At 38.4% G+C, this 13,751-nt stretch overlaps 1 protein-coding gene across 1 annotated transcript; it reads left to right on the top strand.

The window, feature by feature from the left end:
* The first annotated feature begins 1,666 nt into the window (after positions 1-1,666).
* Positions 1,667-13,269, top strand: arf3b (ADP-ribosylation factor 3b). Its single transcript, XM_079840885.1, has 5 exons — positions 1,667-1,712; positions 6,948-7,230; positions 8,721-8,831; positions 9,305-9,429; positions 11,209-13,269. The coding sequence occupies exons 2-5, from the start codon at positions 7,083-7,085 to the stop codon at positions 11,368-11,370; spliced, it is 546 nt and encodes a 181-aa protein (XP_079697011.1). The 5' UTR covers positions 1,667-1,712; positions 6,948-7,082; the 3' UTR covers positions 11,371-13,269.
* Positions 13,270-13,751: the final 482 nt, after the last annotated feature.

Here is a 13,751-nt window from a genome sequence, read left to right as displayed (position 1 = left end):
GATAAGGGAGACGTCCAAATTGTGTACTATTGGGGATCCTCCAGGACTAGAGTCAAGAACCACTGTCATCAAGCAGCGTAAACCTTTAATCCACTCCTTCCTCTGCATTAGAATGAAGCAGGAAAAAAGAAACATTTTCAGAAAAGAAGACTAGTCTTTAAAAATAATTGTATACAACTTCCCAATTCAATAGCTTACTCACCTTTAATTAAATGGCAGAGGTGCAATTGATGTAGTCTTTGCCTCACAAATGAATCCATATGTCTAAAACACATTTAGTACAACACATTTAAAATAAAGGCAAAAACTGTAATAGCTATGTAAGAAAAAATACTATAATTGGATGCTTTAACTACTCTTGTAATACATTTAATAGTAACATGCATGACTATATGCATATGACGACATTCATTATGAATATACAACACATTTCTGCCAAAATACCAGTTGCAGTTTGCGTTACTACAGTAAAACTAGGTAATTTGTGGGTTGGAAAACATTCTAACTGTCGTGAAGTAGCCTAATTGTTCATTGGTGTTGGGGAATATCTGCACTCATTCATCTCACAGCAGATATTTCGGCGAATTCAAACGCGTCTCCCTGGATCTCACAGCGCTGTTGTGCTGTCGAGTGACCGGGTCTGAGCTCGCGCGCACCGGCCGAGCTGATAATGCTCCGCGGGGCATTATATAGCGATTTCAGACTAGGCCTAACGTTACTTACTTTATCACCATAGTAAGTTTCTAAACAGTTTCGCTAGAATAATGTTTTAATTACTTTATTGCTGCCAGGCGCTAACTGGGATAGCTAGGGTTTATTTGCTATCGAGAGCATTAAAACTGATGAGCATTAAAAGTGAACTTTAATAAATATAATATAAAATTCAGTTTTATACTATATTCAACGTTTCAGTACACAATACATAATGTTATAAAAGTTGTATACATAAAAAACGATAGGACTTACCTTTCAAATTATAATCAGGCTGCAGAAGCTTCTTCTGTTGACTGTCACTGGGCATTTCGCCGTTAAAATTTGAACCATCGCTGCTGAAACCGTAACCCAATGGCCGGGTTATTACTAAAAATAACCCAACGATGTTAAAATGACCCAACATTTTTGTAAAATAACCCAACATATTGACCCAATATGTGTAACCCAACGGTTGGGTTAAAAAAATAACCCAACGTTTTTTACTGTGTAGCACTTTTTTTTCTTCTTTTTTTTGATTACAAATTAACTGTACATTTTCATCTAAAATGCTTTATCCCCATAAATAAGATGTAAAGCAAGCATATTGTTAGTATAATTGTTTACTTCTTTGAATTCTCATTTGGTTGACAATCTTCAAAAAACTATACCATATAGTCATAATTTATTTTAGGCCTATTTGTTTTGGTGTTCCAGAAATTCATATACAATAAATATACAAGCTTACATCTTTTAGGCTCCAAGAAATACAAAAATGCTAGATATTTGTTAAGAATTTCCAATAAAGTTGTAGCTTGAAAGAGTTGTTTCACCTCAAGCATTTCCTTGACATGGCACTTATTTGACTAAAGGCTACCTGACCTGACTGGAGGCAGTCTCAAGATGCGAAAACCAAACATCGCGAGAAATCCTCATCAAAGCCTGTGCTGTCGGTGTAAACTCTCGTGAGATCTTCGCTCCGTCTCTCCGTGTCCAAAAATCGGCTGGTGTCATCTCGCAAGGTAATCCGGATATGTTCAATTGTTGTGAATGCTTTAAAATGAAACGCTTCGAAGCGGTTCTGACCGGTTGAAATGTTGCTTGTGCGTCCGGTAGAATATGACAGCGCGTCTTATATTGCTATTGGGAATAGAGAGGCGTCAGGCCTTCCGCGAGGCACGTATACGTAGCGTCTCTGTCTTTCCAAATGAATGAAGACCTGTATCACACATGATGTGCTGCCTTACGCCTCTTTAGACATTAGGACGGCTCGTGTTGCGCTTGGGTTGTGATTGATTCCGGTTGGCTTTTGCATGAATTGTGGTGAATCTTGCATAAGAACAATTTCATCCCTCTGCTTCGTGCCAAACGCCTCTCTTCATGGAGAAGCTCTGATCATTGTAGCCTATATCCTACGCCGACATTGTCAAAGGGTCGTAGGCCTTTATGAGCAAACCGGCAGTAATAGGAATATTTAATTGAGAACCATATTAATGTGTTTAAAGATCACCGTGTTAGATATGATGTGGACAACCGTCTGGCGCTGTAGTATTTCGTTGTCTCGTGACATAAATATGTTGTTGGGGTCTCTTGCACGGATTTGAGTAAGCATGGGTTTGTCGAATTATTCAAAAACAAGGATAAAGACTTTAAAATAAAATAAAAAAGAAGTGTGTTACAAAAATCATTGGGAAAAATTTGTTCCTGTGTGTGTGTGTTTTGCTGGAGGTGGGTCGGGGCGTCAGCACCATGGACAGCGCAGCCGGAGTCAGACCCCCGCAGCTTCCATATCCTCCTGAGACACAGCCATCGAGTTTTTCCCCCCTCTATAGAGGACATTATATTTTAGCAGATTTCTCTGACAACATACATGTCTCAGTTTTACGTCTGTCCTGTAAAGAGCACATTCAGGGCTTTGCAGAGATGCCAAATGTTTGGAGGTGTAACCATGACAACTCCCTCTCCTTGAGCTTTAAAAATGACTGAATGATCAAATTTGGCATGTTCTCTGTAGAAGACAGCAGGATTTACAGCATGGCTTATCAGGCATTTTGGAGACAACGAGTGAATAGGATAATAAGTTATATCAATATTCGGTATTTTAATATTTTACAGTGTCTTTGTTACATGTTACATGTACACTGTAAAAAAATTGTTGGTTTAACTTAAAAAAATAAGTAACCTGGTTGCTTTAACATTTTGAGTTAATTGAAATTAAAAATTTGAGTTAATACAATGAAGGAAATTGGTTTAATAAATAGAAACTCAAAATATTATTGTAGCTGAACCACATAAGTTTAAAAAAATGCTGTAATAAATCATGAAAATAGCACAATTTGGCATGTTTCACTGCATTATTACAAATAAAACACAATTACACAGCATGCTTACAAAATCTTTTAATAATATTTGAATAAAAGGTGATGTCAATTCTCAAAAACTTTCATTGTATTAACTCAAATTTTTAATTTCAATGAATTCAAAATTTTAAGGCAACCAGGTAACTTACTTTGAAAATATTTGTACAGTGTACAAACCATAGTAATAACAGTAAATAACTAACCCTAAACCAAACCCTAATCCTACCCTAACCCTATAGTAAGTACATGTAGTTAAATAATATTACTCAGTATATAATTACACTGTAACAATGACACCTTAAAAAATAAAGTGTAACACAATATTCTTATGAAAATATTCCCAATTATTACTCCCATTATCTTTTTTTCATTACATTTTGCCCCAAGAACACATTGATATGCAAATGAGATACAGTGTATGTATTGCATAGAATGGGAATGGCATTTATAGCCATGTTTACACAAATATTGCATAAAGTGGAATATCAAATCATTCTGTCTTTATAACGTTAGATTAAAAAAGCATGAACCCTAAAAACTGATTGGTGAATGAAAAATAACCCATTGTTTTTTGCCTATTCATGTCTTTTAATTTTCTTTATAATAAATGGTTCCTGGCGTCCTTTACATAACATTACATAGGAATAAAATATCTTTTCAAAAATGTCTTTATTCAATTTGTTTCTTATGCTTCAAACAATGTAATGACCTAAAAAAACTAATTAATTCACAAAATTTAGCTTCTCAGGAGGATTAAGCATCATTATCAGATTATTACTCATCACCACCACATTCTCTTAGTCTTATTACTGTTATGGACACACCTTTACTTTTGTTACCTTTTGTGTTGATTTTATGTTGTTAGTTCTGTTAATATTAGTCTACTCAGGATAGGTTTATTGTTAAAAGTCAATTTCTTTATTTGCACGTACCTTATAGTATTTGCTACACAAGCTTATTGAACATTTTGATGGACATTATAAGCTGTCACAATGTGAACATGCTATTAAAAAGCCTATTATAGGTTTTTGAGCAAAATGTAATGTTAGCAACGCAAAACAAGATATTAAACAGCAAATATGTACCTTGTGATCATTTAAAACATTTGAGAACCTACCCCTACCTGAAATTTATGAAAAAATAATCTTGTCGTGAGCACACAGTTCAACATTTTGGTTGAAATCTACCTTCATTATATAGCGGACTCTTGTCTATGTGTGTCAATGGGGTTTTATTTTAGCCTTGATTTGTTTACCCAACAGTTATTGCACGAATATGGTGAATGGTATTTTAGTTTGGAGGGCAGAATTAACCAAAAACAAAATTAATTTAAAGGGTTAGTTCACCCAATTTACTCACCCTCATGTTGTTCCAACCTGTAAGACTTTTGTTCATCTTCAGAACACAAATGAAGATATTTTTAATGAATATGAGAGCGTTCTGTCCTGACGCTTTGATGCTTCAAAAAGTTAATAAAGAGATTGAAAAACAAATCCATATGAATTCTGAAGAACAGATTTAATTTATGCTTTTATTCACATATAAACATTCATCAACTCACACATCAGTTGTGGTAAATGGAAAAGTGCAAGCATTTTTGCTTGACGTGTGTGAACCAATGATGTTCATTCTCATGTTACACATCACATTTGAGCTTCCACAAAAACCAATGAGGTTTGTTCTTGCGTACCAAGCAGGTTCGGTTGAGCTTCTGTTTATGTTCGCTGATCAATGTTTATGTGAATTGTTGCGTAGCTGTCTATGGAGGGACAGAAACTCTCAGATTTCATCAAAAAGATTTTAATTTGTGTTCCAAAGATGAACGAAAGTTTTACGGGAAGCATGAGGGCGAGGGCGATTTTTGGGTGAACTATCCCTTTAAAAGGGTTTAAAACTAGTTGACCACTGAGAAAACACAGGTTTGTGTAATTGGAGCTTGACTCAAAACCATATAGTTATAGCAACTGTGTAACTAGCCCCAGTCTCCCTTAAACAAGTATAAGCTTTACACTTTGACATTCATGAATTAGGACAAAATGGTTATGGAAATGTGGGAATGTGTTCTACATCTTGGATAACTCCATCTGGGAATGTTCAGGGATGACTAGTGGGGGTTTGCATGATGGAGGGATATGAGAGGGATGAACAGATTGCTATACAGCCTGAAGACATGGCATGATCATAGTTTCTTCAATACAGTCCATTGGTGTAGCTGTTAACATTCTTGTAGCTTCTACACATGAAGCATACTAGTGAAAATAAGAAATGTAAATAGACATCCAGAAGCATCATGCTCATTTAACCCGCCCCCTCAGGATTTTAAAACGTCGATTTTTCAGTGCAACTTCCAAATGCATTCATTCTATCCCCTAACCCTAAGTAACCTACACATAACATACAACTTTCTACATTTTTACATTTTCAAAAAACATAATTTGGTATGTTTTTTAATCATGGGGGCATGGGGGGACCAAAATGTCCATATGAACCACACACACACACACACCACTTGTATTTGATAAAAGTAAAAGCAGAACTATAATATTTTTACAAAAAAATATATTATATATATACACCGATCACACATAACATTATGAGTATGACCACTCATCACGGCACCTGTTAGTGGGTGGGATATATTAGGCAGAAACCGAACATTTTATCCTCAAAGTTGATGTTTTAGAAGCAGGAAAAAGGGCAAGCGTAAGGATTTGAGCGACTTTGACAAGGGCCCATTGTGATGGCTAGACGACTGGGTCAGAGCATCTCCAAAACTGCAGCTCTTGTGGGCTGTTCCCGGTCTGCAGTGGTCAGTGTCTATCAAAAGTGGTCCAAGGAAGGAACAGTGGTGAACCGGCGACAGGGTCATGGGCGGCCAAGGGTCATTGATGCACATGGGGAGCGAAGGCTGTCCCGTGTGGTCCGATCAAACAGACGAGCTACTGTAGCTCAAATTGCTCAAGAAGTTAATGATGCTTCTGATAGAAAGGTGTCAGAATACACAGTGCATCGCAGTTTGTTGCATCATAGCCGCTGACCAGTCAGGGTGCCCATGGTGACCCCTGTCCACCGCCGAAACCGCCAACAGTTGGCACGTGAGCATCAGAACTGGACCACGGAGCAATGGAAGAAGGTGGCCTGGTCTGATGAATCACGTTTTCTTTTACATCACCTGGATGGCCGGGTGCGTGTACGTCGCTTACCTGGGGAACACATGGCACCAGGATGCACTATGGGAAAAAGGTAAGCCGGCCATAGCAGTGTGATGCTTTTGGCAATGTTCTGCTGGGAAAACTTGGGTCCTGCCATCCATGTGGATGTTACTTTGACACGTACCACCTACATAAGCATTGTTGCAGACCATGTACATCCTTTCATGGAAACGGTATTCCCTGGTGGCTGTGGCCTCTGTCAGCAGAATAATGCGCCCTGCCACAAAGCAAAAATGGTTCAGGAATGGTTTGAGGAGCACAACAAAGAGTTTGAGGTGTTGACTTGGCCTCCAAATTCCCCGGATCTCAATCCAATCGAGCATCTGTGGGATGTGCTGAACAAACAAGTCCGATCCATGGAGGCCGCACCTCGCAACTTACAGGACTTAAAGGATCTGCTGCTAACATCTTGGTGCCAGATACCACAGCACACCTTCAGGGGTCTAGTGGAGTCCATGCCTCGACGGGTCAGGGCTGTTTGGGCAGCAAAAGGGGATCAAATATTAGGATTTTATATAGGTCGTAATCGTAATGTTATGCCTGGTCGGTGTATATATAGTTATTAATTAATTGTATATAATTTCCATATTTTTATATAAATACAGCTAATACATTAATATAACATATAATTTCATTGACGGCCATGTACATGTCATCCACATTGATTTTCTTTTTTCCCTTTCAGGACTCCCGATTCTTTTTCTCAGCTATTTCCTTTTATTTTTCTCAAGGCTTTAAGTCTTTTACCTCAAAGATTGTTCTACAAAAAGGACTCAACTTTCTGGATTGTGATTGGCTAGACGAAGCAAAACATTAAATCATGGGGAATATTTTTGGCAATCTGCTGAAGAGTCTGATAGGGAAGAAAGAGATGAGAATTCTGATGGTTGGATTAGATGCTGCTGGTAAAACCACCATCCTTTACAAACTGAAGCTGGGAGAGATCGTCACCACCATCCCGACCATTGGTAAAATCATTCTCTTACTTTATTTGGTTGTTTTGTAGACTTTGTTGCAATACTGTTTAAACAGGTATCAGGTATATAACAGGTATGTGTTCAAGGTCATTTCAAACACACAGTATATACAAATGTATATTTGTTTATGTATTTCATCATATAATGGAAGAACATTTCTAGAACATTGCTTAGCTTGTGTTGAATTTTACTTTTGAAAGTAAATTTCTCTTTTAGTTGGATGAATTCTCATGAAATGAAAAGGAGAAGAATCTTTAGTTCTGAATTTTCTCTAAACCTGTTACACTGTATCTGGTAGCTTTCATATAGCTGAATATTTGAATGCTGCTAGAATGCATTAGTGCCCGCCCACTTTTTCAGTGGCGATGGTTCCTGAAGTATTTTCCCATTAATGGCTCCCATAGGAATTTTATAAAAGTCTTCGTTAAAGCACTGTAAGTCATGAACCAAACTAGCCAGCTACGAGGTGAATCATAACATTACAAACTTTGATTCAAAAAAAGTATTTGAAATCAGACAAAAACACTTTTTAGTGAGGGAAGAACTACAATCCCATGAAGTATTGCGAAACAGCATAATCCAATAAAAACGATGGAGAAAATGTAGATTTTAGATATATTAACGATATATTTTAAGTTTATTGAAAAATATGCCGATATATGTATTGTGAGAGCGTAGGGCGTCCGACTCGATTACGTGCAGTGCTTCATGGCAGCTAAAAAGCTTTGTTTGGCGCATTTTGATTGTTTCGACTCTGATTGGTAGAATTTTCTGTACAGCATCATGGGTAGTTTTTCACCATGAATTCAGCTGTTAAACACAATTTTAACAAATTTAAGCAACAGAAGCAAATACCATCGATTAACAACCTTGTAGCTCACAGTAGGGCTGTCTTTAAAGGTTTATCATTAAAATCAATTTACTTTGAGAACCTACTGTTGCCCTCTATTACTACTTGCTAATAAAATTGCTTCCTATAGCAGAAAAATGGCATGTATATTTTTTTTTGTTATATAACTTATTTCTTAAAGGATAGTTCACCCAAAAAGGAAAGTTCTGTCATAATTTACTCACCTTCAAGTTGTTCTAAGCGAGAGTGAATTTCTGAACAGTTGATGGTCCCTGTTCACTTCCATAATATTTTTTTCCTACTATGGAAGTCAATGGGGCCCATCAACTGTTTGGTTACCCATATTCTTCAAAATATCTTCTTTTGTGTTCAGCAGAAGAGAGAAATTTATTCAGGTTTGGAACAACTTGAGGGTGAGTAAATGATGACTTCATTTTCATTTTTGGGTGAACTATCCCTTTAAGAAATTAAATTGTCACAATTGCCTGGTGTCCCCTACATACATCTAGAGCAATTCTATTTTTTACAGTTGTTCAATGCACAGTAATTGAATTGTACCATCTGAAATAGTAAAATGATGTTGTGATTCTGGTCACACAATGTAAGTTTGCGATGTTTGTGTTTGTGTTAGGCTTTAATGTGGAGACAGTGGAGTACAAGAACATCAGCTTCACTGTGTGGGATGTGGGTGGTCAGGATAAAATCAGACCACTCTGGAGACACTACTTTCAAAATACACAGGGTGAGTTACACATACACACACAACTTCTCCCACTTAAACACAGGTTTTATTGAGTTGTCTGTGTAAATGATTGTAATTTGGTGCGCCTGTGTAGTTTGTGTTGTGTTTAGCGAGTACACACTGTGCAGAGCACCTTTAACCTTTAACATTAGTTAAGCAGGGTTATTATAGTTAACTAAAACTTAACAAAAAAACTTTTTTTACTTGAAATGTTACTTGAAATAATATAAACGTTAAACACAATAACCGTAATAAATCAATAAATCAATGATATTAAATAACATGCCCACATTTGTTATTGAAACATAGCTCAGAAGTAATATTCAAAAATAAAAATCAATGTATGTTTTCTTTTTTAAGGCAAAACATTGCATAGTTCGTTACCATCTGTGTATGTCTTTTCCATTCTGTGTTAGTTGCTTGTTGAATAATAATAAGTCTGTATTCTTTATCTGTGTTTTTTCTTACTTTAGGTCTTATCTTCGTGGTTGACAGCAACGATCGGGAGAGAGTGAACGAAGCACGGGAGGAGTTAATGAGGATGCTTGCAGAGGACGAACTGCGTGATGCAGTTCTTCTTGTCTTTGCAAACAAACAGGTACTGCACCTCTCCTTCACGTGACATATTCTTGACGTATTTACAGCTGGAGTTTTTAAAGGGGCTATATGTAGAATTCACAAACCTTTGATATTAGCGACACCGGTGGCCGTTAAGTGAACAACAGACAGCAAATTTTTGCTCATGCTCGCACTTGTGCACACGTAACGCATAAAAGACTGATGGCCCTATCATACACCCGGCGCAATGCGATGTCAGGCCCTATCATACACCCGGCGCAATGCGATGTCAGGCCCTATCATACACCCGGCGCAATGCGATGCCAGGCCCTATCATACACCCGGCGCAATGCGATGTCAGGCCCTATCATACACCCGGCGCAATGCGATGCCAGGCCCTATCATACACCCGGTGCAATGCGATGCCAGGCCCTATCATACACCCGGCGCAATGCGATGCCAGGCCCTATCATACACCCGGTGCAATGCGATGCCAGGCCCTATCATACACCCGGTGCAATGCGATGCCAGGCCCTATCATACACCCGGTGCAATGCGATGCCAGGCCCTATCATACACCCGGTGCAATGCGATGCCAGGCCCTATCATACACCTGGCGCAATGCGATGCCAGGCCCTATCATACACCCGGCGCAATGCGATGCCAGGCCCTATCATACACCCGGCGCAATGCGATGCCAGGCCCTATCATACACCCGGTGCAATGCGATGCCAGGCCCTATCATACACCCGGCGCAATGCGATGCCAGGCCCTATCATACACCCGGCGCAATGCGATGCCAGGCCCTATCATACACCCGACGCAATGCGATGCCAGGCCCTATCATACACCCGGCGCAATGCGATGCCAGGCCCTATCATACACCCGGCGCAATGCGATGCCAGGCCCTATCATACACCCGGTGCAATGCGATGCCAGGCCCTATCATACACCCGGTGCAATGCGATGCCAGGCCCTATCATACACCCGGCGCAATGCGATGCCAGGCCCTATCATACACCCGGCACAATGCGATGCCCGGTCCTATCATACACCCGGCGCAATGCGATGCCAGGCCCTATCATACACCCGGTGCAATGCGATGCCAAATTCGTCCATGTAAATAGCGAATCTGGCTTTTAAAAATAAACACACAAAATGACAGCGGTGAGAAATCAGCTGTTAAGAAAGCATCTGATCATAGCGATGTGGATATGTTTACACCAGCTCTGCATTTCACCGGCATCATGCCAACAGAAGAGGTCATTAAAATGACACTGTTATGATCATTTGGTTATAAAGTATATTTGAGACTATAGACTATATAGATCTGGCTATATAGTTTAAATGAATCACTTTTCTTTGCATGACACATTGACATTACTGTACAGAATACCTCTTTCGACATTATCCTGAACATAAACATTTGTCTCATGTGTCATTGAATAGAAGCGCACGTAAACATCACGTCCTTTTGAGTCATTCACATAAAAATCAGTTTATAGGCTTTCATAGACAACCTAGGAAGTTGATGAAGATCTTGGGGTTTTTTTATGTTTTGTTACTGGCTGTTCACACATTGCCAACAAAAAAGCAATTAATATTAATATGAAATTCTTAAATATAGTCCCTTTAAATTGTGGTTCTTACCTGTCAAAATCATACCAGCCCCAAAATATTTGAATGGTAGTATATTTGTTTAAATTTCATTTAATCATAATCTATTGTCCTTAATTCTGCTGCTAAATTGTGTACTTATCTATGGTTCTATTTAAAAGCATTTACTCGTAATTATTTATCCTGACTGTTTTGACTACAGGATCTGCCAAACGCTATGAATGCAGCTGAGATCACAGATAAACTCGGCCTCCACTCACTCCGCCACCGCAACTGGTATATACAAGCGACCTGTGCGACCAGCGGCGACGGTCTGTATGAAGGGCTCGACTGGCTTGCCAATCAGCTCAAGAATAAGAAGTGAGGGGCGGGATTTTCATTATGTGGGAAGGGGGTGGGACTAATTTGGCCTTTGGAATCGTTATGTTTGATTTGTCTTTGTTTCATTTGGATTATTTTTGTTCTATGATGGCAAATACAGTATGTGGTTTATAGAGCCTTCTATGCTCTGTGTAAATCATCTGTATGTATGTACGCACACGCATTCACACGCACACTCTCAGATCAACAGGCATCTCATTTTCTCTGTTGACTTTCCATTTTTCGCTGTATGATGAACGCCGGTCAGTACAGTGTCGGCATATAGCATCAACGTTTGGTCGATATCATCTCCGTCTCTCCCACACTCACTCACTCTTTCCATGTTTACAATCAGTGATCAGTGTTGTCCTTGACTGCCATGAAAAAGATAGTTAGCTCTGGCTCTGAACAAGCTCATGTATTATGTAATATGCTTATGTATTTCGTGGTTGCCGAATTGCTCTGTTTCCAGTAGATGCGATTATGATGCAGTTTGCCTCCTCACGCACACACAATACCCACAGTCTATGAGCCCCGCAGTCCGTGATTGCGTTAGATAACCTGCTGTGTGTCGCATGGCTCTTTCTCTCGGTGTCGTGTGTTAAGCGTCGTGGTGTGGTAGAGGTTAGATCTGCATGTGTGTGTTTAGTCACACAGAGCTGGTTGGTGTTGCATGCTGCTTTGTGGCAGTGCTGTACTAGAATGGACACAGTGATTGAATGCCTTAGAACAAATGTAGAGTCTGTGTTTCTGCCAATTTTTCTCGGCTAAATTATGAGTCAAACGTGGTGCTTCAGGGTAAATGCATTCGAGTAAAGCTGTAAATAAAGCTTTTTTCAATCAAACCCCTCACTTTGTTGTGCTGAAGAAATGACTTGGCTAATTGTTGCATGGGTAAACGGTATTGTTTCGTAAGTATCACTAGCATTGTCTGCATGGCATGCATGCTGTGCTGTTAGTACAGATAGATAGATAGATAGATAGATAGATAGATAGATAGATAGATAGATAGATAGATAGATAGATAGATAGATAGATAGATAGATAGATAGATAGATAGATAGATAGATAGATAGATAGATAGATAGATAGATAGATAGATAGATAGATAGATAGATAGATAGATAGATAGATAGATAGATAGATAGATAGATAGATAGATAGATAGTGAAATGCTGTTTAACATAGTTGCTAGTACTAATTTGCCACTGACATGATGAATAGATTGTAATGACACTAAACTGTTGGCTGTATATGGTAGCTAATTTGGTCAATCATATTAGCGAACAGCATAAAAGCAGCACACACATGTACACAAAACCTTGGTATGTCAGTGGTCTGCGGCAAACTGCATAATATTGCACCTCCTTCCGTGTTAGATTGCTTGTTTCATGCGCGTAATGTGTTTTGTGGGTTCAGACTAACATATCACCCCCAATGAATGTGAATTTTGTTAAATCGGTGCAGGTAGATTGACACATTTTGGCTTTATTCGTGATGTTTTTTTATTAGTATAGTTCAGAAACAAGAAAGATGTATAGATATATATATATATATTAAGGTTGTCTTTTGTTTTGTGTGTAACATATTGCAAACATCATAGATACTAGTGGCACTTAGAGTACTAACATAATATATATGTGTTACAGACTATATGGACAAATGTAAATTCGAATCCCATACTATTTTACCATACTAGCAAGTGTAAATACAACAAAACTACTTATCCTGCATTTCATTTTTGTGGGTAATCCGTCTTTCGCACAAATCTAATAGCAACACAATTTGTTGTAATTGTTTTTGGGAATAGCATTGCTCTTAGTTTGCATATTATTCCAGGCAATGCATTTGTGGTATTTTCCTACTTCATGTACACTAAAATCCCATTATTATGATTCTTACCACTGTAAAAAGGCAAATAAAAAATAGTCTCTGAAAGTCACTGTTGTGAACCAGTAAAATCAGCTTGTTAGACTTAAACTAAAAACTAATAAAATATTAAGATGTCAGCATCTGCATGCATCATGTATTTTTGCATAATAAAACAAGGCATCAAGAGTGTTAAAAGACAAAAAAAGAGATATTTGCAATGGCAGAGTAAAATCCTTAAAGGTACAAACCAAATTAAAGGGGTCATGAACTGCATTGTTTTAATGTTTTATAATGTTTCCTGGGGTGCATTTATAATGTTAGTATGATTTTTACGTCAAAAATAGTCTGATTTAGCTCTCTGATTTGAACGCTCTGTTTAACGAGGCGTGTCTGATGTGAGACTTCAGTGTAAACGCCCACTGCTGTGATTGGCTAACATCTTTGCATGTGGAATAGCTAAGTATTACATGCGGAACTCTCTTGAAAACCTTTAGCACGTTTTTACTATTACAG

This window comes from Gobio gobio (genome assembly GCF_949357685.1).
Source record: "Gobio gobio genome assembly, chromosome: 17".
In the NCBI taxonomy this organism is placed as follows: Eukaryota; Metazoa; Chordata; class Actinopteri; order Cypriniformes; family Gobionidae; genus Gobio; species Gobio gobio.
The sequence above is the reverse complement of the archived record's forward strand: the minus strand, read 5'-3'. Positions and strand labels throughout refer to the sequence as shown.